This window comes from Asparagus officinalis, chromosome 3 (genome assembly GCF_001876935.1).
Source record: "Asparagus officinalis chromosome 3, Aspof.V1, whole genome shotgun sequence".
Classification (NCBI taxonomy): domain Eukaryota; kingdom Viridiplantae; phylum Streptophyta; class Magnoliopsida; order Asparagales; family Asparagaceae; genus Asparagus; species Asparagus officinalis.
The window spans coordinates 42,364,887-42,390,139 of NC_033796.1; the positions used below are offsets into that span (position 1 = coordinate 42,364,887).

Genomic DNA, 25,253 nt, shown 5'->3' on the forward strand with positions numbered 1-25,253 from the left:
TTAACCGCATTGAGTCAAAGATCCTCGCTTCATATTATTGCTAATCTAGTTTTGATAATTTTCATCTTGCTTGCATAATATATTATGGATATGCAATAGTACACATTGCTTAGGCTATGATACAAATGTTGCTCCTTTATTCAATAATTTTTCTTATGCTCAATGGATGTTTAGATTTAAGATATTTACTAGATCTAAACATATCGATTTATGAGAAGTTATTGATAGTGCATATGTTGTGCCCACGTTGGAGAAATCCAAGTGGAGCAATTATGATAAGAAAATATTTACCATGAATAAGTTATTGTTAGATTTTTTTACTTAAAGCTTTTGAACCATCTATATCTAACAAATTTGTTCATTTTGATAGTGCTTACAATTTATAAAAATTTATAGAAACACATCAAGGTAACTTGGAGGAGATTCAACGCGTTTTGGCGGAATCGACTTCAAGTGTGAATGGAGCATAATGCACACGGGTACTAGGCGATAGCCCTAGTGGGGTTTGCGAGTCCGAAACTGATAGTGAATTCTCTATTGTTAAAATCGCATGTGCATATGAAAAATTAATGAAGGCCTATAACAAACTGCATCATAATTTTATTGATTTGAAAAGCAAGCTTGTTAACTTGAAATCCGATCATGAGTCACTAACTTCCAAATTTGATATCATTGCTAAAGAAAATGTTGCACTTAAAGAAAACAATGACATGTTGTATTTGAAAAATAAAAATTTGAACTCAAATATAGCTAGCTTATCTCATGCTAGAATGGTGCCATATTAGAGCTAGAAACAATTAGTAATGAATTTACTTCTTTCAAGATTAATCACGATTGTTCTACTTCTATTTACAATGCTAGTGCGTCAAATGAAGAGTTGAATAATATGAAAAACCATATCTCATCTTTAGATTCAACTCTAAAAACATGCATTGTTAAACATAAGAATCTTGTGGGTATATGTGTTAAGTCACGAGCTACTATTTCAAAATCACTCACTCACTTTGCACATATGTATAGCAAAGTTTACAAGTGGTCTATTTGCGATCGTAAAGGTCATTTATCTAAGTTTTGCTATAATGCACATAAACACTCTACTATCAATAATCCTACTCCATGTGCATCTCACAAAGTCGCTTCATCATCATGTCACACACATACACATGCACAAAATGTTCATCATAAGCAAGTGTTTAAATGTAATTTATTGTGTTCGTTTTGGTCATTTGGCCAAATATTATTTTGATTTGAAAAAGATTTCACATTTGACAAATGCTTCTAAACGACCACATGAGTTTAAATGTGATGTTTGTAGTAGAGTTGGACATCTTGCAAAATTTTGTTTTGATGTGCAAAAAGATTCTAACTTGCAAAATGTTCCAAAAAGACCATATTTGTTTAATAATGTTTCTCATTTGCAAAATGAATTTAAAAGACCATATATATTTGTAAATGTTCCTCGTGCACAAATTAATAGTCAACATAAGAAAGTGCACCTTTTTTAGTGCACCTATTGCCATCGAATGGGTCATTTAAGTGTTTATTGCTATGACCGTGTACTTGCACTAAATGCACCCAAATGGGTTCATAACCCTAGGGTTTTGATCTTAAATGATAGGGGTCATATTCCTAAATCTTTGGGCACCAAAATTATTTGGGTACTAAAACCTTTTTATTTTTTAACCCAAAATTTTTAACATTTTTATTTTATTTTTGTTTTGAAAAACATGTTTTTAAAATTTTTGAAATTAAAAACACTCTTTTAAAGTCAATATTTTGTTTTTAATTATACATTACAAATTTTTATTGGCTTTGTTTTTTATGAGAGGTTTGTGTTTGAGCAACCTCCCAGATTTATTTGTTTTTTTATTTTCAAATCATGTTTACCGGGTGCTAAAAGTTTTTATATGTGTTAAAATAAGCTCAAAGAGCTTGATATGGTTGCCTCTCTTTCCTTTTTGTCGAATATGACAAAAATAGATATTGGTTTGTTTTTATGAGATTATGGTTTAAATTTGGATTTATGATTTTATTTGATTAATTTGATTTTCTTTTGGACTCCCATGATTGTCATAAGTCTCATGTTTTGTCTTTATTTGAAAATATTTTTCATGATTCTCATATTTTTCTTTCTCTTGACTTCATAAATCTACATATTGCTTTTTTATTAGGTTTTGTTTTTAAACCTATGCTTTGAGACACTTCTTTCATAAGTAATATACCTTTATGTGTTCTCATGGCTTTTTGTATGTGAGCCTTTTATGATTTTTATACTCACATTTTGATGCTTTCTGATTTTTTTATATGCATTAAGTCATTTGATAGGGAGAGCTTATTCTCTATTATTGTTTTTATACTTACCTGTACTTATTTGTAGGGGGAACTTTTACTCTCTTCATTCTTATTGTTTGCCCCATTTTGATGTTGACAAAGGGGGAGAAACAAGTGGATTGTGAGTATTTCTTAATATTAATTTTATGCATATTATAATTTGTATATTCATTTGATATCATGCATATTATATATCTCTTTGTGTAGATTGATTGTCATCATCAAAAGGTGGGAGATTGTTAGCCCTTGTGTTTTGATGATGATTTACAAATAATCTCTAACAACATTTGTCTAATGTTTGTATTTGTTTATTAGGTATTCTAGATAAACATCGATGTTGGAGGATGGATGGATTGCGCCATAATGATCATATCAAATGGATGTTGGCGGAAATAGTGGTATGAAGCCATTTGCAATTCAAGTCATATACAAGATCAAGCTTCATCCATGTTACCAAAATCGAGCGTCATGAAGATCATTGCTTGGTATATTAGTTTAGGTGTTTATACTTTTGTGTTAATACTTCAAGCTCAATTATACACACACACACACATATTTATTGATTTTATCAAAATATAGGTGTTTTTATGAAAATATTATGTTATTGGTTTATGGACTTAATAATCATTATATACATCTTTTATTATGTCTATAATCATTTTATAAGGTTTCAAAACTTTTGTTTAAGTCAAAAATAAAAAAATCAAGTGTTATACAAACATGTATTTGAGTGTTTTTGCAAAATGATGAGATTTTACAAATGGGAAGTGCAAATTAAAAAAATCTTTTTTCCAACATGTTTATAATCATTTCCCAAAATTTTATTTTTTTGGAATTTATTTACTATTTTTTAAGGCACTTCAAAAATCAGATTTCATACATGAACAGTGTCTGTGCACGTTCATGAGTCGACTTATAAGATCTTATAAGTCGACTTATGAACCGCTATGGAAATTACAGAAACTATCTGACAAGTCGACTTGTTTGTCCTATAAGTCGACTTACTATAAGTTGATTTAAGTCTTCTATTAAGTCGACTTACAAACTGTTTTATAGATAATAGTTTTCTTCTGATAAGTCGACTTATGTGCATTGACAAGTCGACTTATTACATATGAGTCGACTTATAACCTCTGACAAGTCGACTTATAAACTAGTCGTTGTACAGTAACGACTATTTTTAGATTTTATTTATTTTATTGTTTTTATGGGTTTTTGGTGTTTTCTTAGGCTGATTTCTTCTACCCTATATATACCTCATTGCCATAACTATTTTCAATCACTAAGAGAGTTTTAAAAACAAGTTTAAGAGTGTTTAAGTTTGATTTAAGTGTGTTTTACAAAAGTTTGTGTGAAGAGGTTTTCACAAGAGGAGGCTGGGCATGTGCCACCAAACATCCAAGGGAGTTGGGCCCTAAACATCCGAATGAACAAGTTGAAAAGGAAAGCTACTTTGAGACTCACTAAGAGGATAAGGTTTAGTGACTTGTTTAGATAGTTTACATCCCATAGAAGTAGACAGACTTGAAATAGGATAACTACGTAAGACACTATTATTTGAGAGCAGGCGAAGACGATCAGTAGATAAATGACCTAGTCGATGATGCCAAAGATCTCCTATGAAAAAAACATCAACGCAAGTGGTGACAGAATGTACAGATGCAGAATGATTGATATATGTGGATGGTAGTGTTAGATGATCCATAATGTAAAGTTTATCACGCCTATATCCCCGACCAATCAAGGCTCTGGTCTAACGATCCTGCACATAACAAGAAGTAGAATAAAAAACCACAACACAATTATGATCGGTTATTTGACTAACTGAAAGTAAGTTCAATGAAAGATGTGGTATGTGTAAAACAGATGGAACAAATAAGTGACCAGTAATAGATCCCTTATGTGTAGCAGAGAGAGAAGAGCTATTTGCTGTAAAGACAATGACTTGAGAAGGTAAATGTGACGAAGAGGATAAAACAGATGCATGTGGAGTCATATGAAATGAAGCACTAGAGTCTAATATCCAAATATTTTTCGATATACTTGTGGGACCAGAGGTAGTGGAAAAAGTATGACCAGAAGTACCAAATGGAGAGGGTGTAAGGGCACTTGGAGCAGCAACCGGAGAAAAGATAGAAGTACCCCGCCCTTGAAGCATCTGGATCAATTGTGGCACAGAAAGAGTAACACTCGAAGTGGATTCCTCAGGAGCATCAGAGAAAGCAACCTAGTTTGTAGAACACTCATTAGAAAAATATTTATCAACAAAAGATTTATCACCAGAAATTATCACAGTAGCAGTCGATCGTTGACAAGGATGTTGGTTTGCAGCGTGTTGTCGCTTAAAATAATTTTGGATGATATGTACAGGACGACGATAATACCGACAATAATTATTCTTTTGCTTGCTGAAAGGGACTGATGATGCTGAGACAGTGGCCGAAGATGACTGTGGTACATATGTTTATTGAGCAACAAGAGTACCTTGAATAGAAATAGTCTTCGTGTTCAGGACATGTTGGCGAGTTTCTTCCGCGATGAGTTCGTCCAAAGCATCATCAAGAGTTGGTAGTGGTGACCGATGAAGAATTTGACTACGCAATGACTCATACTCATGTCACAGATGCATTAAAATTGAAATATTGCCGTACAAATTTGACACAAGGATTCCTCCATTATTGCTAGTTGGTGCCATTGAGCATGCATAAAGTTATAAAATTATTGGATGGATCGCTCATCTTGTTGAGCAAAAGAGATCTCTTAGTACATGGAATATGAGTGGGTATGACTAGATTGTTGATAAAGTCCTTGCAATTGGCGCAACATGGCAAGTGCAGTCTGGAGACTAACAAGCTGCATGTGGATGTCAATCTCTACAGAGAAAGAAATAATGCCACGTGCTCGACGATCTACAAGAGCTCATGCTGTTGTTTTCTCAGCATCAGCTCTAGATTCAGGAGGCGGCATGCCATCAATGTGACTCGTGAGATCGAGAGCATCATAAAGAAGTTGCATAGAAATCGACCACTCACAGTAATTGGTCCCTGTAAATTTCACATCAAGCTGAGGAAACTTCTCAATAAAATTTGCAGTCATTTTTTAAACCCTTCTTGTTCAACTTCAGGTTCTCTCAGTTAGCAAGGTGCCTAGCCCTCAACTACAATTAGTTAACCAAGACAATATGAGAGGAAAAAATATCCAAGAATCGCCGCTCAAGAAGGGAGATGACAGTGAGATTGGCTACCAGAATCTAACGACAGCAGTGGTCGAGGCAGAGATCGATGACAACCACGAGGTCGATCGCGACAAGGTGAGGGCGACGATCTTTGAGGGCGGCGATCACGGTAGCACTTCGAGCAAAGGTTAAGGATCACAGGACTCCTGAAGAACTCCGAGCAGAGGTTGAGGACAATCCCAAGAGAACTCCGAGCAGCTTTCCTACCTGGTCGGACTTGGTGGCTGCTGAAATTAGGGTTTTGATATTTTTGGATGCTGAAATTAGGGATTTGATATTGATGCTTTGTAATTAGGGATTTGATATTTTAGGATCGAAGCAGAGATGTCGTTACTGATGGTGATGCTGTTTGATTGAGTCCGAGAGACGGCTTGAAACGGCGATGCCGTTAATTTGAGACCGAGAGACAGTCTTGAAACGATGATGCCATTAATTTGAGACCGAGAGACGGTCTTGAAACGGCGATGTCGTTACTGAATATGAAATGGCAATGCCGTTCGTGTGAGGCGAAAAAAATTTAACCTCGCTCTGATACCATGATAATTGAGAAAGAATTATTGAGCAAGAAGGCTTAATTGTATTCCTTCATTAGCCATCAATATATACAAGTTACATTGTACAAATATAGTATGGAATAATATAATTATTTCAGCATATTCTCCATCTTAATAAGGTATATAATCTCTTATACACGGTATACATATAGGAATAATATCCAACCATATATTTCTAATAAATATTCCTAACAATGAGGATGGAGAGAGTTAAGAAAGTGGGAAAATTTACTTATTTTAAATCCTCTCCCTCCTTCCTCTCACTTACTTAAAAATGTAAATAACCTTTCCTACTTCTCCCTTGCTCACTTAGGGAAAAAAAAAAGGAAAAAACATTTCCAAAACCACCATTAAATATGTCTTGGGTTTTTAAAAGTTGTGTACCATCCAAATTTACCTTCCAACTATGAAAATTTGGTAATACACCACCATATTGTTTGATATTGAATTAAAGTACACTTCTCATTTAATAATGTTAAATTCAGAACAGAGAGGCGAGAAGGCGTGCAATGAGATACATAGACCATCTCTTCTTTAAAAAAAAGAAAGAGTTTCACCTATATAACCTACTATCCTAAATATCTATTTTTCACTAATTTCTATGGTGCTATTTGGCAAAGGATTAAAATTAATTTAGTTCTATTTAGATTTGATAGGCATGTTTTTTTGTATTTGACAAATGAAAATGGGTTGAGGTTTTCCGTATCACAAATAGCATGAGTTAGTTATTATAATATTCTTTTATAAAGTTTCATATCTTACATCTTATGTCAAGAGGGAATAAATCCTAACATGCTTCCTTAGGAGGACTAGATTTTATACACGTGCAATGCACGTGGTTAAATATCATGATTAAGCTTTTTTGACTTATTTTTTAACTAAAATTTGTTCCTCAGTTCCACTTTAATAGTTTGTACTCACTTTTGTCTCTAAACTTTTATATCGTGATTTTTTTCTATTTGTTTAAATGTGCTACACCCAATTTAAATTTTTATTTTGATATTTTAATTGACAGAAAACAAATAGAATTTGAAGTTAATTTGAATTTTCATATTATTTTGACCGATATGAAACCAAGCTTTACTTGAGAAAGTACAATATTGCAAAAGTAAAAATATTAAAATAGTGTTAGGTGAGTATTTAATACCAATAAAGCAAAATGATTGATTAAAAGTATGCTAAAATGATATAAAAAAAATATAAAGTTTGTTCCTAATCATTGATGGACTTCATAAAAAATTATAAATTAAATATTAATGCGAACTCCAGTACTTTTATATGATAAAAACATCCACACAAGCATATAAAAATACTAAAAAAAGTTCATAAAACTCCATTGTAAAGATTTCTAATTTCACTCAAAATAATTAAACTATTCTATAATATATTTAAGAAAAAATTGTCTTTTTTTCCTTCTGTTTTATTTTTTATTGAGCTAAGATCAATTCTTCTTCACTATTTTCTTTTTCCCGGGCAATTCTAGAGTAGTGGCTTCATCAACTATATCGATTGTGACATCAAGCTAGAATTGTATTTTTTATGCTGTTATCTTTCATTGGCTCGTTAATCTTTTATCTACTTATTTAACTTTTCAAGAATTCAAATGTATTTCCCATGTTTAAATATATATATATATGAAATTCTTTGTGATCCTAATTTAGTACTTAAATAAGATTAGATGCTACCTCTTTTTTTTCCTATAATGAATTTTTCTGATGTGCATCCAATGAGAGTTTCTGTTATGTCAATAATATTACCTTTGCTCTATCCCTGTTATTTTTCACAAAGATCTAAATTAAATACTTGTATTTTTTTATTACTAATTTGCCATAAATTATAATATTAATATTTAATTTCTTTAGTATTTGAAGAACAAAGTATGAAATTTATGAATACTTACTTAATTTCTTTAGTATTTGAAGAACAAAGTATGAAATTTATGAATACTTACTAATTTTTTTATATCTTCCATGGAGAATTCTTTTTTGATTGGGATAAAGTTGTTAAATTATTTTTTAACGCAACTAAGTCGATGCTTCTTTCATAGATATGCTTTATGTTAATGCCAATTCAAGTGATTTATGGACATTTTTTGAATTTTAAATTTATTTCCGTTGGTTTCTCATTTACAATGAAAATAGCTTAATTCTTTTGAAGGGTATTTCTGAATATTCTAATAGGTTCTCTATATATAATTCCTTGTATTCTTTTATCTTATAAATATTATTAACATAAAAAATTAATGTTTCTAAATTATAATTAATTAATGCTAAGCTATTATATTATAATATTTTATTATTTTTATGGATTTAAACATTTATCAATTAATTTACTAATGTATTTTTCCTGCTCTAATTTATTAGTAAAATTATACGCAGTGATTTTAATTTATATAATAGCGATAATTTTAAGCTATAATATTTTTTAAAATTTTATTTCTTAACTGAATGTTTTAATCAATTCTTATTGCTTTTGTTTACCAGTATCAAGTTATACTATTTTTAGATGCTGAAAATGGATTGATAGTAAACCCTAAATTGGAAAATACACACACACAAACACACACACACACACACACACACACACACTCACTCACTCACTCACTCACTCACTCACTCACACACATATCTTAATGAAAAAATACCAACAATTACACTTTTCTTTGCCAAATTTTAAAATTTCAGTCATTTTTTATGGTTTTGAACTTTGAGAGTGTGATTTGTAGTTTTTAAAACTTTGGGATAGTTTTTTTTTTTTTAAATTCTTTTAAGTTTGGTAGTTGTAACTTCTATGTTTCATGTATTAGTGGTAATTTTTTTTAAATGTCAAGATATTTCTTATAACTTTAAAAATTTGAGGGTGCTTTTTATAATTATTAAAACTATAGATTAATTTTGGAAAATTTTAAATTTTCAGCAGTCAACTAATAGTTTCCAGATTTGATGTGTACTTGTTAATTTTTTTGAAAATTTAGAGTTTTTTTTATGATTTTTAAAACTTGAAAGAGTTTTTTATAATTTTTGTAACTTTAAGGTTAATTTTGATAAATTTTAAAATTTTAGGTATCTGAGGGTAATATCTTGAATTTATCTTTTATTATTTGTAAATTTTAAAATTTTAGAATTTTAGGATGAGTTTTTATAATTTAAACTTTTGTGGTTGTTTCCATAATTTTTGAGATATTGAGGGTGTTAATTAAAAAATTTAAATTCTTCAGAGGCTGCTATTAATTTCTTAATTTCATGTTTGTTATTTTAAGTTTTAAAATGTTAGAAGTTTTTGGGTGCATCATGGTAATCCCTTAAATTCATCTATGTTGTTTATAAGTTTTAAAATTTTAGAATTTCAGGGTGCTTGTTTGTGAACTTTTGATGATGTTTCTATAATTTTTGAGACATTGATGTGCTAACTGCAAATTTTAAATTCTTCGCAAACTGTTGTTAATTTCTTAATTTTATGTTTATTATTTTAAAATTTGAGACATCACAATGGTTTTTATAGTTTTAAACTTTTTAAGATATTTTGTGCAATTTTAAAACTTTTTAGGGTTTTTTTGCAATACTTCATGTATTATAGTATGTGAGATTTTGTGCAATTTTAAAACTTTTTAGGGTTTTTTTGCAATACTTCATGTATTATAGTATGTGAGCTACGTATAATTTCTTTATCTGTATTATAGTATGTGAGCTACGTATAATTTCTTTATCTTAACAAACTAATACCATAAAGATATTTTATGTTTTTTATTATATTATTTTTAAATTATTAAGCTATAGATAATTCTCGTAGGATTAAGATAGAATGTAATTATGATTAGGATAGATTACGATATAAATAAAATATTTAAAACAGTGAAGGGTAATATTGACCATTGAAAGATTTTTCTGAACTCGTGATTTTAAAGGGAGTATGATTTGTAAACCCCTCTAAATAAGGGATTAACTAACTTTAACCCTTGAAAAAATTTTATTAGCCCTTTAATTAAATTAACCTGTTTAGAAGGTTAAGAAGAGATAAAATACCCATAATTCTTTTCTTAACTCATTGCCAAATAGGGCCTACAGATCTCAATGGTACTAAATGACAGGGGCATGAAATCCAATGTGCAAGAATGCACGGTATAATAGTTCATACTTGGAGGGTAAATTTGCAAACATAACTAGTAATTGACTTGGCGTTGCAAACATTTTACACTTTTCTACCTGAAGCTTTAATTTTTTTTTAAAACAAACTAACTAGCTGCCAAGTGTCAAAATATAATTAGACGAATAAATAGAAACTGGACCACGTAATTGATAAGTGTACCCAAAAAGTTCTTCCTTCTAAGGTCCAGGCTACAAACTAGAGATTTTTTTCCCCTCTCACCCAAAGTGCCGTATTTACTATCTCGAGGCAGCCCAATACACTTTGGAATCCAAGGGGATTGTAAAATTAAGTGTAATTTCTATAAATCTATGATTTAATTTCATGGATATATGTTGCTTTTAACGTATAAGATAATCACAATCTTATCTAGAAACTTGCTTAACGGATAGGATAATCACAATCTTATCTTGAAATTAATATATAATGTTGCCCATTTAAACTGGAGCCCAACAAAATAATTTGAATTTCTAATTTCTAATCTGATAATGTGATGCTATCCGGTTTAGAATGATAGGTAAATATTTAATTTCAAATTTAGAATGATAATATGTGAATATCTCTATTAAATTATAATATGACAAACGTGTGCAAATTATGTTAGATATTATGTATGTGAAAATATCATGCTAGATGTGATGATATGTGCACCATTCATTTTATCAATTGGGGCAAAAAGTTTCATTTCTCTTTCCAAAGATATTCTCAGATCCTATGGATCAAATAATATCTAAATCCTTATAATTAAGATAGTTTCTAGAACAAATGAAGGGTTATTTGCACTGTTATTTGTTTAAGAGAAAATTATGATATTATGAAACTATACTTTGTCAATTTGATACTTTATAGTGCAAAAGCATTAACGTTGATTTTAATCAATACTATTGAGGTAGCAAAATGAACAAGAAACAATTTTCTTTCTTTCTTTCTATTTGTTTTCTATACAAGAAATAATCTCTTTCAACTAATTTTTAGTTTTTTTTTAGATTGGGCAAAAAGCGAGGAACAGAGTTAGGCCTTTATAGGTATCAAATTGTTAAATTAACATCATTTTGAAAACTTTAGGGCACCAAACAGTCAACCAATCGAAAGTTTAAGGTTACTTTAGGAAGTGTAATTATAGCTTGGAAGAAGTCTGCAAAAATTAAAAACAGTAGAAGTTTAATGCAAAAATTTCAAAAAGAGCAGGTCTTTGCCAATCTTCCGATATCTATAAAGCAGCCCCTTAAACCCTTCCTCTCTTTCCTCTTCCTCCTGTACAACTGCGTGCCTCACCAAACTCTCTCCCAAAATATCCCCAGATGCTTCCCAATTTATCCACTCTAATTCCCAAAATACTCTCTTTCTCATTCTAAACTTTCTTCAATCCAATTTTTTCATCCCATCCATCACTTATTTTTGTGGGTTTTTTTTCGTTGGGTTAATAGTGAAGGAATCATGCCGCTTGATAAGAGCGAAGAGAGCGAGTTTGAGATGCTATTGAATGAGATCCCTCATGTAACATCATCTGATTACCATCATCATGACGGCCATCAACATCATCCGCATCGTGCATTGCCGTCGCCGTTGGCGTCCCATGACCTGCATGTCCACGGCCATGGCCATGGCATGGATGGTGTCAACCAATTGATGGATCATCTTCAATCGATGTACATCAATGAAAAATCCGTTGATCCGTTTCTCCTTCAGAGAAACATTGGGGGTTTATCTCCCAGAATCCCAGTTAATCCTTCTCCTCGCTCTGTTCTTCCCTTCAATGAAATCCACAATGTGGGTTTTTCTTCTAACTCAATTCCTGATGGATTTTACTCCTCAAAGATTAATGGGTTCGATCCATACTGGGATTCTAACGCTTTGAATCTCTCAAGTCTCCGATCCCCAACTAGATCCTTGTCTCCGGTTGAAAGCTTTCAAAATGTTGAGAGGTTTGATTACAATTTGAGGAAAAGGAGAGGATCTGTTAATTGGAGTTCGTACGATAATTTTTTGGGGAATATAGGATCCATTTATATCCTTGCAAAAGATCAGCATGGATGTAGGTACTTGCAAGGGAAATTTGATGAGGGGAAGCATCAAGTGGATTTGATCTTTGATGGGGTTATTGCTCATATTGGAGAGCTTATGACTGACCCTTTTGGGAATTATTTGATGCAGAAGTTGTTTGATGTTTGTAGTGAAGATCAGAGGATGACGATCCTACTCGTACTCACTGAAGACCCAGCGACAATCTTCAGAATTTCTCTGGACAGCCATGGGTATTTTGTCCGTCGACCATTTTCTATTTACTTTGAGTCAATTGGTATCATGTAGCATGCACAATGTTAGAGGCTTGTTTTGGGTTTCATGAACTGCCTCTCTCTAGACATTACCGTCATAATTTATCTAGATATACATTGTTATTGACAATTTAAATAAATTTAGTTAATTGTGTTTATGTATGCCTATATTATGTTCGGAGTATAGAGAAGGAAACTTGCTATATTGTTATGTTAAGAAGTGAGGGGAACAAAGCTGCCCAGGTCAAAAACTTCAAATCCTTGGGGATGCACATTCTGAATTTATTTCTCAATTTTGAAGGAGAACTGTGTATGTTTTTCACCAGTTGTATGAATTAGACTGTTTGAACATGAGTTTTCCGTGCATTGCAACTTGTTCTGAGGCTTCATGGGATTAGCACATCTAGTGTAGAGTTACTTTTCCAAGATTATAAGAATCTCTCTCTCTGAAGAATGATGATCATTATAATTTTGTTTTGTGCTTCAATTTGTGGGTGTTAATAATTTTGTGTAGTTTTCTATAAATAATAATGAGTTGTTTGTTATCTTTCTCAGTGAATTTTTTGACAGTTATTCTTATTTATTGTGCTCACCTTGAGCTCTATACTCAGCCCTCTTCCTGCATTGTGGTACTATAAAGTGTTAAAATAAGATTATAAAGGGAGCAATTTTGGACCAATTCATTTGTAGAGACTCCTCATCTAGTGGCAATGAGGAAATCTATAAATTACTCCTGGAAATTTGGAAGCTTGCTACCAAGAAATAAGTTTTCCTTTCATCTATGTCATGTTTCGACCATTAAAGCTTAGTGGCAAGCTCTTATCTTTCCTGTAGCTGCCTCTACCCAGTCTATGTAAAATTCTATAAAGTAGATGTATCAGATTGAAAAGCAACTAAAATCTGTTGTTGTTTCTTCCATGATTTAACCTAATTTTAGGAAAATAATAGGAACTGAGGAATCTATGTTTCGCGTTGAATGGTAAACATTGACGATCTTTCTTGTTAATGATGGTTTATATACATCATTTCAGGACAAGATCAGTGCAGAAGTTGATAGAGACTCTTGGGACTCGTCAACAAATTGCTCTGATTGCAGCAGCTCTTAGGCCATGGCTCCTTGATCTCATCAAGGACATCAATGGAAATCACGTGATACAGCATTGCTTGACATGTCTCAGGACAGAAGATACTGAGGTGAACTTTTTTCATAGCCAGCTAACTTTTACGATCGAATGCCTATCTTAATACTATATAAGACATGATTTAATGTGTAAGAGTGTTTCTTATCTTTCTCTAACTTACAAGATGGATTATGGTAAAAAACTGTGGAACTTTTGTAAGTTCAGTTATCTTTTCTTCTTTGTATGTTTTTCTTTAACTTGTTTTCTATTAGTTTATTATTATGCAAGAAATATTTCTTTCTGCTTGGACGTGTATATCACTTTATACTTTCTAATCTTTCTGTTAGGCTTCACTTTGTTTCTAATTTCATTTCTCTTGTATGTTTATGTTCGGTCTTTGCTGCATATTTATATCATTATCTTGTCCGACTAACATGGCCAGGTTTGATCCTATGGTGAAGATGCTATATGAATACTCTTGGATAATTACAGATACTGTAATGTTTCTGCATAGTATATTTCAAATTTCTGGATTGTACGCTCCTATTTTACCACAAGATAATTTAGTTTGTACTTTGCATGCATATGGACAAGAACATACTTATACTTGCAGACTAGAAGGGAGAAAAATGTGTGTATTGTATATTAATAACTCTAAGGACTTCAGTCTGAATCGTTTCTGGAAATTTTTTTTTATTCAATCTTTTCTTTTTGTGCATGCATGCACGCATGTGTGTGTTGTGTTTTTTTTTGGGGGGTGGGGCAGGGGGGGATATGTGCATTTCTGTGTGTACTCTTATGCTACTCTTATGACCATGACATGCATAAATAGAGGTGTGCCTGAGGGAGCGCTCGTGGAACATATCCTGATAATAACATAGAAATTTATATTATTTTACCCTGTTATGTATTTTCTAGAATATGTATCATCTATGCTTCTAGCCGCTAGGGGTGGAAATGAACCAAATAATTAACAAATAATTCGATAATTGTTCGAATAACTATTCGGTCATATTTGATTCGGTAGTTCATTTACCATTAAACGAATATTTTTTAGTATTCGAGTTTACTAATGAATAGAATTTAACCAGATGTATATTCGATTTGTTTGTCTATTAAATATTCGTTTAAAATTTGATCACAACTCATTATTTGTATTATTGCACATATGATGTCATATTTTTAATCTACTTACCATTTCTACTTAAGTTTTATATACTGATTTTAAGACTTAAATAACTTAAATCTGTTTTCTAATTAAAATTTTGATTTAAATATATATACATCATATATTATAAAGGAATAATATTTATTTATGAATTTTAATACTATTTGAAAATCAAATTCTTTACCGGAATAAATATACTTTGATATTTGATAAGTATTCGTGAATATTCATGAATATTTATCAAATACCAAGTATTTGAGTTCGAATTCAAAAAACCAGATATATGAATATTAGAGTCCGCATTCGAATTCTATAATTTTAAAGAAATACAAATATGAACACCTTAGTATTCGATTCGCTTCGATTGTTTACCACCCCTACTAGCCGCGTCGCTTCTGTTTCGTATTTATATGTTTAGAATTTGTGATCATCATTGTCAATGTTCCATGCATTGTATGCTCTCATGTGTGTCCTTACTTTTGGATGTAAGAATCACTAACATAAAAATTTGTTGCAAACCTCAGAAACTGGACAGAAAGAAATTTCCAATACAAACACATATAGGATATAGATAGCCTACAATACAGATTTTCCTATATGGCATAGTTTGAACAACAGGGACATATACGTGGACAGAAAGAAATTGATTTTTACATATATAAACAGGAATTTTCATAAGTTGGATTCGAGACCACTAGTAAAATTAGGTTCTGAACTCTGATCATTAAATTGTCCACCTACTGCCACCCCAATTGACCATACTTGGAGGCAATGGAAATAAATGGCTTTAGAAATGTGATCTATTCTTTTGTAACAAAACCTAATAAAAAGTTATCACTGCTAAGAATATGTTGCTTATTCACAAGTCTTCTGTGTTAAATAATCATAGAAACCCATGATCTTTGCATTAAACTTACTCAAGTTGAATTTAAGCTTGTTCTTTTCCACACCAAGTAATATGGTTTGCCGATTAATCTACTTTTCTTGTAATTCTGGTTTCCTAATTCTTCTGTGACTATACGTAACAGTTCATACATGATGTCGCCACAAAACATTGTGTTGAGATCGCAACTCATCGGCATGGATGTTGTGTCCTGCAACGCTGCATAGGTTGTTCCACTGGAGAATGTCAAGCAAATTTGATTGCGAAAATCTCTTTCAATGGACTACAGCTTGCTCAAGATGGTTTTGGGTAATTGTTTTGTTTGCAATTTGAGGAATTATAAATGTAGTTTATATATGTGCTAAATGGAGATGGATGAAGGATGTATAGATGCATTGATGATTTTGAAGATATTAACTGTTCTAATTATAGCATATGAAGTTATGCTGCTGCCGCTGCTTTTTAAAACTCACTGTGTCAAATGTCTAATATGTTTCTTGCTGATATTCCTCCAACTTACTGTTTTTCTATTCTTCCATTTTCAGAAATTATGTGGTACAATATATCATAGGCAACCATCTTTCAGCCCATGAGAATTTGGCATCTCAGTTTGAAGGAAATTACGTGCAACTCTCAATGCAGAAATTTAGCAGCAATGTGGTGGAAAAATGTTTCAAGGAGTTCGGGGAAGATGTTAAAGCTACAATTGTGGTCGAGTTATTGTCAGCTCCCCATTTTGAGCAATTGCTGCAACATCCTTATGCAAACTATGTTATCCAATCTGCTCTTTCATACACCAAGGTTTCTATCACCAACCCACTTTATTTTAGCTTATAACTTATATTGGTAGTATGCGATATAACCAAAAGAACTGTAGGCGAACTGCATGTTTAGAAGGCCATTCGTGTAAGAAACGGATCTTCCATATTGATCACCTATATCATCATCTTCATTATTGTCATCTAAGATTCAAAGCCTGCTCCCGATATTCTTTCATTAAGATGTGCGCGCGTGTGTGTGTGTATGAAGTTCTGCTATTGTCTACTAACCTGTACTTAAATCTCCAGATTAGTGAATCACTAGCTAACAGGCTTAAGTAAGAGGGGCTTAAATGCTTAATAGGAGATCAAGTGTCAAATTCCACAATCCAAATGGTTAAAGTCATTAGAATAACTTTTTTTTTTCTTTTAGGATATTATTAACAGTACATGAATCTTGGGAATGTTTATTAGAATATAACCTGGCTACAAAGCATTCTAACAACATTTTCAATTTCTAAATCAAAGTATTAGAACTGTTTAAACTTCTTATATTCTAATCAAAATAACTATATATATGTTTTCATATGGGTTTTGCAACTAACAAATTGCAGTCTGTATTTTATGGTATGGCCATCATTAAATGGAAGTTCTCAAATTATACATACATATATCATGTGCATCAGATAAGTATATAGCACATTAACATTCTGATTCTCCTTTCATTCCTTAATGCAGGGTGCTACATATACTGCACTAGTTGAAGCCATCCACCCTCATGTTGCAATTCTCCGTTCCAGTCCATATTGCAAGCGAATCTTCTCGCGCTTGTCAAAAAAGTCTTGTGCATTTTAGGACAGTAAGCAGCTCGATCTGTTGTTGTTCAGTGACCAATAAATCTTGTCATCCCTTTTGTTTAGTAGTGCCGAGTAAGTTGTCGGCTTGTGTCTAGTATTAGCTTATAAGTACCGTCGGCTCTCTCTCTCATCATCTCTCTCTCGTGCTCTCTCTCTCGTGCTATATATATATATATATATATATATATATATATATATTATATATATATATTATATATAATTATATATATACTATATATATATATACTATATATATAATATGATAAATTTATCTCTAAAGTTCGTATCATGGTTGGAGCTGCTCATGTATCTGATGTCAGTGTCATGTATTAAAACTTATGTTCTGTTTCTTGAGATTGTAACTGTACAGTGTATAGGTTGTGGTCTTCTGGGGGAGTAGCTTTTGGAAATTCAGCTCGAACTTTGTTAATTAATCTGAATATTCTTCTGAAGTGGGAATTGATTTTATTGTATTATTTGTTTGCCGATGTTTTTCATGGTTGAAGATGTAGTCACATACTTATTTTATCATGTTGCAGGAGAAATTCATATTTTATGAGACCCATATAATCTGTCTGAGTGAGGCAATAGGCATATGGATAGAAGCTTAATGAATAGGCTTGCATTGTATAAGAACACAAATCGAACAGACGCATACAAAAGATAGACGAAAATTTTTCTTAATGCAATTTTATTCATAAGAGATACACCACAACCCAAACAAAACGAGTAGAATAGCCACGTCAATATCTCAAAAATATTTTAAAAGAGAAAGACAAAAATTATGTGGAATATATTCAAATAAGCATCATCTAATTTTTTTTATAACTAAAACTTCTCTAATTAAAAGGAATTCAACGTTCCTTAAAATTTTCAAACTCTTCAATAATAACATCAATGCTCAGACTTTTAGCAATTTCTCTTTCAATAAACATCATTAATGAGTCTGAGAGGAAAGCATCCTCCATTTTGCTTCGAAGCCTAGTTTTGACGTATGAGTTTTAAGATAAAGAATGAATATATTTTAATTTTTAAGGGAGGAGGCTTTACAGAAACCACACTATCTTTTTCTCCAAAAAAAAATTTTAGGGGGGGTGCGTGGCCCCCTGGACTGTATATAGATCCTCCCCTGCATTTACTTATTCTTTTTCATTATTACTGACAATATACTCTTTAGGTTTTTGAATTTTATTTTTGATAGATAAAAAATTACCTGGAAAACCTTCATTCCTCTTTTATTTCTGCATGATTAAGTTTATAATAACACAAATCCAAACAGAACAGCTTCCAATCAAAACATGTTCAAAAGTCTTTTCAGATCATGATGTGTTTTTCATCTTTATACGTGATTTTCTTTCATATATAGAGCATTTACTTATTCTTTTTCATTATTATTATTGACAACACACTCTTTAGGTTTTTGAATTTTATTTTTGATAGATGAACAATTACCTGACTTGATTTCTCTTTTGTTTCTGCATGATTAAGTTTATAATAACACAAATCCAAACAGAACAGCTTCCAATCAAAACATGCTCCGGTTTTCTGAGTTCATGATGCGTTTTTCATCCTTACGCGTGATTTTCTTTCATATCTAAAGCATTTACTTATTATTTTTCCATATTATTGACAACATAGTCCTTAGGTTTTTGAATTTTATTTTTGATAGATGAAAAATTACCTAGAAAACCTTCATTTCTCTCTTATTTCTGCATGATTAAGTTTTTTTTCTTTTGAAAGTTCAACCGGCCTAACCACCTTGAACTCGGAGTGTAAAGCAACCTGACCAAATTTAACTTTTTATTCCAAAATTGTGACTCCTAACAGCTTGAAATTACACATATAATATTTTGTGTCTTACCCTTATGTCAATTTTGGTCATCCGCAAATGTAAGTGTATTTGTACCTAAGAGAATATTGCACAATGACATCCTTTCTTTAATGAAGTCAGTTGTGACCTGAGGACTTCTAAACACTAACACAACACAAACTCAAGAATATAGCAAACAATCAAGCTGTGAATACTGACATATCATTAATTAAGTTATCAGTTGGTTCTTGCAAAGCCAAAAACACAAGGATAGGGCAAATGATCACTGCTTCAAATACCAGGATCTTCTTATTTGATTACCATAGCATACCACCGAAGAGTTTATGTTTTCATGATAGATATAGATTTCATGCATCATCTTGACCAATAAGCGCGAGTAGAAAATCCTCATAATCTCCAGTTGTATCCTTCTTAATGGCTCGATCCAGTGCCACGCTGTTCCTTTTGTAGTACCCATCTTTGATCAGCTTCATGTCAACCTCAGCACGAGTGATTATGACTCGGGTTACAGCATCCTCATCAGTGCCCATCTTGTTGATTGAGAGACGAATGATCTTCTCAAAGTACTTCTCAGGGCAAGTGATGGATTTTATGATGGCCCTTAGTGCAGAGAGGAATTCATCCTTAGGATCGGCCTTCAAGTCCTGATAAATATAATCGATGATTTAGATCAAATATTATGAAGAATATAATCCTAAAACTGTATATGTTGGCAATGCTTCTCCTTCATCCATAACTACCATACATGGATTATACCCTTCTTTTTTCGACCTTTTAAAACATCAATAAGAATTTCATACACAGAATAGTGAACAGAGATAAGCTGTGAGTATAAAAGGTAAATAATGTAAATAACAATGCAAGAACATATAGATCTTAGTTTAAAATTTTGAATAAAATGGAGGAAACTGATTTATCACAAGTTTAAGCAACTATCAATATAATGGGAACATGAAAAAGCTTAAGAAATTTTGCTAATGATAAACGGTTGTAAAAGGATTATTCAAGAGTTGTATTTACCTTGTTGATTGGATTGCCAAACTCATTGTTGTATTCATTGAATGTCGCAAACAATTGCGCCTTGCTTCTTGTAGTCAAGACCCTAATGATTTCTTCATCGCTATATGCCTTCTCTGTGATCTTCTCATGGAGTAGCTTAGCCTCGGATTTTGCCAGTGATAAGTTCACTTCTTCCCCCTCATAGCGCAATGCAGTCACAAGTGGAACCAAAAGCTGGTAATTCACAAAGAGAGGTCAGATAAACCATGCTCCCTGATATCTGTTTCTTTTTTCTTAAACAGAATTGAAGTTCAAGCGTAAATGATAAGAAATAGTGATAAGTTTACTTGCAGCAAAAGCTAGTTATCCGCATGCTGTATTAGAGATGTTGACATTTACTGTGTAATGCCAGTTTCAGCCACGAAATGGAATCAAAGAAATGAGGCAAAAACACTTCTATGAAGCATAATTTAAAAGCCCGATATAACATGAAATACCACTCAGAGTTGATTAAAGAATATTCTCAAAGACTAATAAAGTTTGATTTTTTTAATAAAAAATACTGGAAAAAAACCCTGACTTTTCAAGGTAAGTTGATGATTGTGTTGACCATTTGTGTTTGTGAATGGAGAAGTCATAGGTTCAGGGTATTTTATCAACATGCTAAATAAGAGGAATTTCCTCCCATACGAAATATCCACCTCTTACTAAAAATGATATTTTAGAAGAAGTGATAAACAAGTTCTAAGGTTGATGGCATTGAAGACCAGGGCTCCATATACAATTCATGACAATCATTTCTCCGTTCACATACTTTCTTTGTGACTTTATGTGCCCTACATTTCGGTCTCCTCGTGTATCAGGACAAGAGCTCCACATAACATCCTTGATCATTTCTCCATTCACATACTTTCTGTATGACTTTATGAGCCTTATATTTCGCTCTCCTAATGTATCAAGACAAGAACTCCACATGCTATTCATGACAATCATTTCCCCATTCACATAGTATCTTTATGACCTGTAAAAAAGTGCTGCTACGGGGACCCAAAATATGAGACCAAGGGAGGGGACATGTGAGGTGTCCCCTCCCTATTACATAATGAGTTGGACATGCCAACTCAATGCAATAGGGAGGGGACACCTCACATGTCCCCTCCCTTGGTCCCATATTTTGGGTCATTAAGTCATTTTCCCCTGAAAAATTCCTCAAGGACCAATAGGGGGGACAAGTGAGGTGTCCCCCTCCTATTGGATAATGAGTTGGCCATCATTAATGATGGCCAACTCATTATCCAATAGGAGGGGACACCTCACTTGTCCCTCTTATTGGTCCCATATTTTGGGTCCTTGTAGCAAAGCTCTTATGACCTACTATACTTCGCTCTTCTCATGTATTGAGACAAGAGCTCCGCATACACCTGCTGCCCTGCAAAAACATATATAATTCCGTCATTCACATACTTTCTTTAGGGTTATGTTGCCTGCATGTACTCTTTGTGAGACATGCATGCATCAATGAAAGTGATTCTTGGAGGACTCAACAGTAATTCACTCAATTGGCATGAAAAATATCAATCAGACTGAAATAACCAGTGAATATAACCAGCAATTTAAAAGAATTAGCACAATTATTAAGGAAGTTTCAGTCAATGAACGTTTTTTCTTTTGGAAAAATAATAGACTGTGAATTTATATTCTGCAGATGATTACCAAATGGTCACTAACATAATCATGAAACTACTCTTACACCTTTACATTTCTATGAGACAAAACTAAGGTAAAATCAAGAGAAAACCATTCAACAACATTAGAAAATTTTATATTAAAAAAAGCTTGCAAAAATATTCATAGTCCACCTTCTCTCTTTCCTAAAAAAGAAACCATTCTCTTCCCTCCTCCTCAAGCACTCCCTCCACGTCCTCTGTATCAGTTGAGGCAGCTCCTCATCCACTACCTCACCCTAATTAAACTAATTTAGATGATAAATTAGTAGCTTAAGGAGACTAAGAAAGGGATTAAAAAAGATTGCATCCTAGCCAGATGGCATGTTTTCTGTCGGAGTGGTTAAGAAGGTATTTTCAAGGTTTAGGACAGTTTTTTTAACAAACATCTGGTTTGTTTGAAAGTTCATGATGTATTTTTTAAGGTGTCTAGTACTAATGTGCAAGCATCCCAAGCAAACATAAAAAAATAGTAGTCACAAATCATGATTACGACCAATAAAAATTATTGTTACCTTCCGAAAGTCACCCTTGGTATGGGCAGCCACATCCTCCTCAAGAGACCTCTTGTACCGAGCATGGTAAGCCTTTCTCACCAGTAGAAGCTCATCAGAGCTCCTGGTGCAGGCTATCTCTATCAATGCCCTGTCATTTGCATGCCACTTTTTAGTGGACTCAAAGGCCAGCAAGGCATCCCTTTCTGAAGGATCCAGTGTCCACAAGAGCACAGCTCTCTGTTACCAAAGCCAATCACACATGTTAGTACGTGGGATAAATCAGTGAAATAAACGTGATGAGCAATGTAAAGTAACTTCAGGATGAAGGTAAAATTCAGATTTCTTAACATAAAGCATAAAAGCTATTATTTGTCATCAATATATTTAGTCATGCAAACAATTGATTTTGTGATGTGACTAAATTTTGAAGGCATAATAGTAGTAAAATTTGTTCAAATACTACTCTCTGTGGACACGTTATGCTACAAATAAGTTATAAGGGCCATTTTGGCAAACATGAGTTAAACTAGTCTTCCACTAAGCCACTTGACCCAGGATGGAACAAAATAGAACCAGTTTAATTACCGAAAATTTAGTCTGTTTGGGAAAACAGACCCAAGTTCCTTTGAGAAAAATTATACCTACTTTGGCCTAGTTTCCCTAGACCAAAAGTGGCCCCTAAAACTAGTTCTATTTTGATCCACCTCCCTCCTACCTCGAAAAGGACAAGTTAACTTAAAACAGAGCCACGGTCATTCCTGACCAATTTTGAGGAGTTTGCAAAACAAAGCCTGAAATTTGAAAGGAAAAAAAAACTGGAGCAATCTGGGCCCAGTATTTGCCAAACACAAAACACACTAAACCAGTCAAGGATCAGGCTGGCCCTATTTTAGGTGGTTGTCAAACACCCCCTAATAAGTTTATGACAACTACCTTAGCGGCTACTTTCAGAAATAAAGAGCAGTAAGTTTGTAACTTGTTCAAGATCATTAGATATCCCTTCATGAAACAATGTTTTTCTTTAAATCACTAAAAAAAATAGGAGATTGAATTTAGAACAATGAACTCCTGTATAAAAGATATTTTATCATTAACACAAGGATTAGGGGTTTTACAAGCAATCTAGTCGGATTCTCAATTCTCATTGATCTAACATAAGCATATCTTCTGTCTTCTCTTCCATTTAGAATGATTCCATGTAAATTGTCGACATGATCAAAGAACTGATCTGTAGTTGTATAGATAATTATTTTTTGTAAATGTTTCTATGAATTTTATAGTTATTCCATGGTTTTAGCAGAATACTTCCATTGTTTCCCTCAATAATTTCATATACTTTATGGATTACTTTTTGCTGGGTCAAACTTTCTTCAGGCACAAAGAACCCTGAAGACAATTTTGTTGTATTAGCAAAACCAAATAGAAGTAACTTTTTTCAGAGCTACAACTAAGGGAGCTATTGTATTTTGCGAAGATATAAACGACATAGATTCAATGTCAAAACCAAATACATGCTATTATGTACTGTGATATTTATTTTAGCTAAAAGTATCTATCATTAACAAACTTTCTAAACTTTATTGGAGTCAATTAACGTATTGATAAATCTAATTGAGTCGTAGTTCTATGAAAATGGTCTGTTAGAAGCAATCTATATGCTGAAATCATTCCATATCTCAACTGTCAACTAGTACTCACAAAATGCATTTCATATGAGGCAAGTAAAAAAAAACAAAGAAACTTGTCATATATTTATGGGTAAATTACATTAAACCCCCATGAACTTTTAGTGTTTTGCAGTGAAACCCCCATGAAATTTCAAAATCAAACAAAACCCCCAATAACTTTCTGGAATTGCAGAAAATCTCCACGAACTTTCTGAGTTTTGTAGATAGCCCCCATAAACAAGAACCAAAAAAACAACATAAAAAAGACATTTTGAAAGTTCACGGGGATTCAGTGCAATTTAACTAGAAGTTCATGGGGGTTTTCTGCGAACGTTATTGGGGGTTTAGTGTGGTTTTGAAGTTGACGGGGGTTTACTGCAAAACACTGAAAGTCCATGGGGTTCATTGTAACTTACCCTATATTTATCCATTACTCAAATATATAGCCGGTTACGTTTTCAGTGAGTGAATATATGCTACAGATCGAATAAAAGGTTAATAGAAAGCACAAATGGAAGGTATAAGAAAATAGGTAAGGTGGAAAACAGTTTTGTCAAGGGACCCTGCCAGTTTTGGTGACGGGACTCTCGCCGCAGGGGTACCAATTCTTCTTTCTTTTTTTTTATAAACCCCGTTAAAATTTGTGAACAGCAAAAATTCGAATAAGGATTCCTCTGATACTTTTGTTATAGGGCATTGCCACTGTCTGAGGGTTGAGGGTAGTAATTTTATATTCTAACATTAATACTGAGAGTCTAAAGAATCTAAACATAGTTTCCCCTGGAAATGAACTACCGAATATTAACAAACAAGAAAGAATTAAACCTCAAAGTCTCGGGTGAGCTCCTTGTCGACCGCCTTGAGCAGATCCTCGCCGAAAACATCAGCATAAGCCTGACGAATTTTCCGACGCTGAGCGGCGTTGCGGTGAGCCAGGATCGAGATTATAAGCCCCTCGTTCGTCCCCCAACCTTATCAACGAAACAAAAACAAAAAGTTTCAAAAATTAGGTGCAAATAAATTTTATAATGACCAATCGTGGTCTTTAAAGATCCGATGGCGTTGGAGACCTGCGAAAGCCTTGCGGAGCTCATCGGCGTCCTCTGATGGGGATGGCACGTGACTGGGGACTGAGATCGTCGCCATTGCTTTTCCGGTGATCGGGATCGAGATCTAGACTCTAGAGAGAGAGAAGGTGAACGTCTTTGG

General features: G+C 33.0%; 2 protein-coding genes across 2 annotated transcripts; one reads left to right on the forward strand and one right to left on the reverse strand.

Annotated features, from left to right (window-relative positions):
- On the forward strand, positions 11,505–17,436 carry LOC109833941 (putative pumilio homolog 7, chloroplastic). Its single transcript, XM_020401813.1, has 5 exons — positions 11,505–12,518; positions 13,571–13,733; positions 15,857–16,020; positions 16,257–16,512; positions 17,208–17,436. The coding sequence occupies exons 1-5, from the start codon at positions 11,701–11,703 to the stop codon at positions 17,322–17,324; spliced, it is 1,518 nt and encodes a 505-aa protein (XP_020257402.1). The 5' UTR covers positions 11,505–11,700; the 3' UTR covers positions 17,325–17,436.
- On the reverse strand, positions 19,327–25,253 carry LOC109833942 (annexin D2-like). Its single transcript, XM_020401814.1, has 5 exons — positions 25,115–25,253; positions 24,870–25,015; positions 22,396–22,614; positions 20,178–20,390; positions 19,327–19,801 (listed from the first exon to the last, which is right to left on the reverse strand). The coding sequence occupies exons 1-5, from the start codon at positions 25,188–25,190 to the stop codon at positions 19,505–19,507; spliced, it is 951 nt and encodes a 316-aa protein (XP_020257403.1). The 5' UTR covers positions 25,191–25,253; the 3' UTR covers positions 19,327–19,504.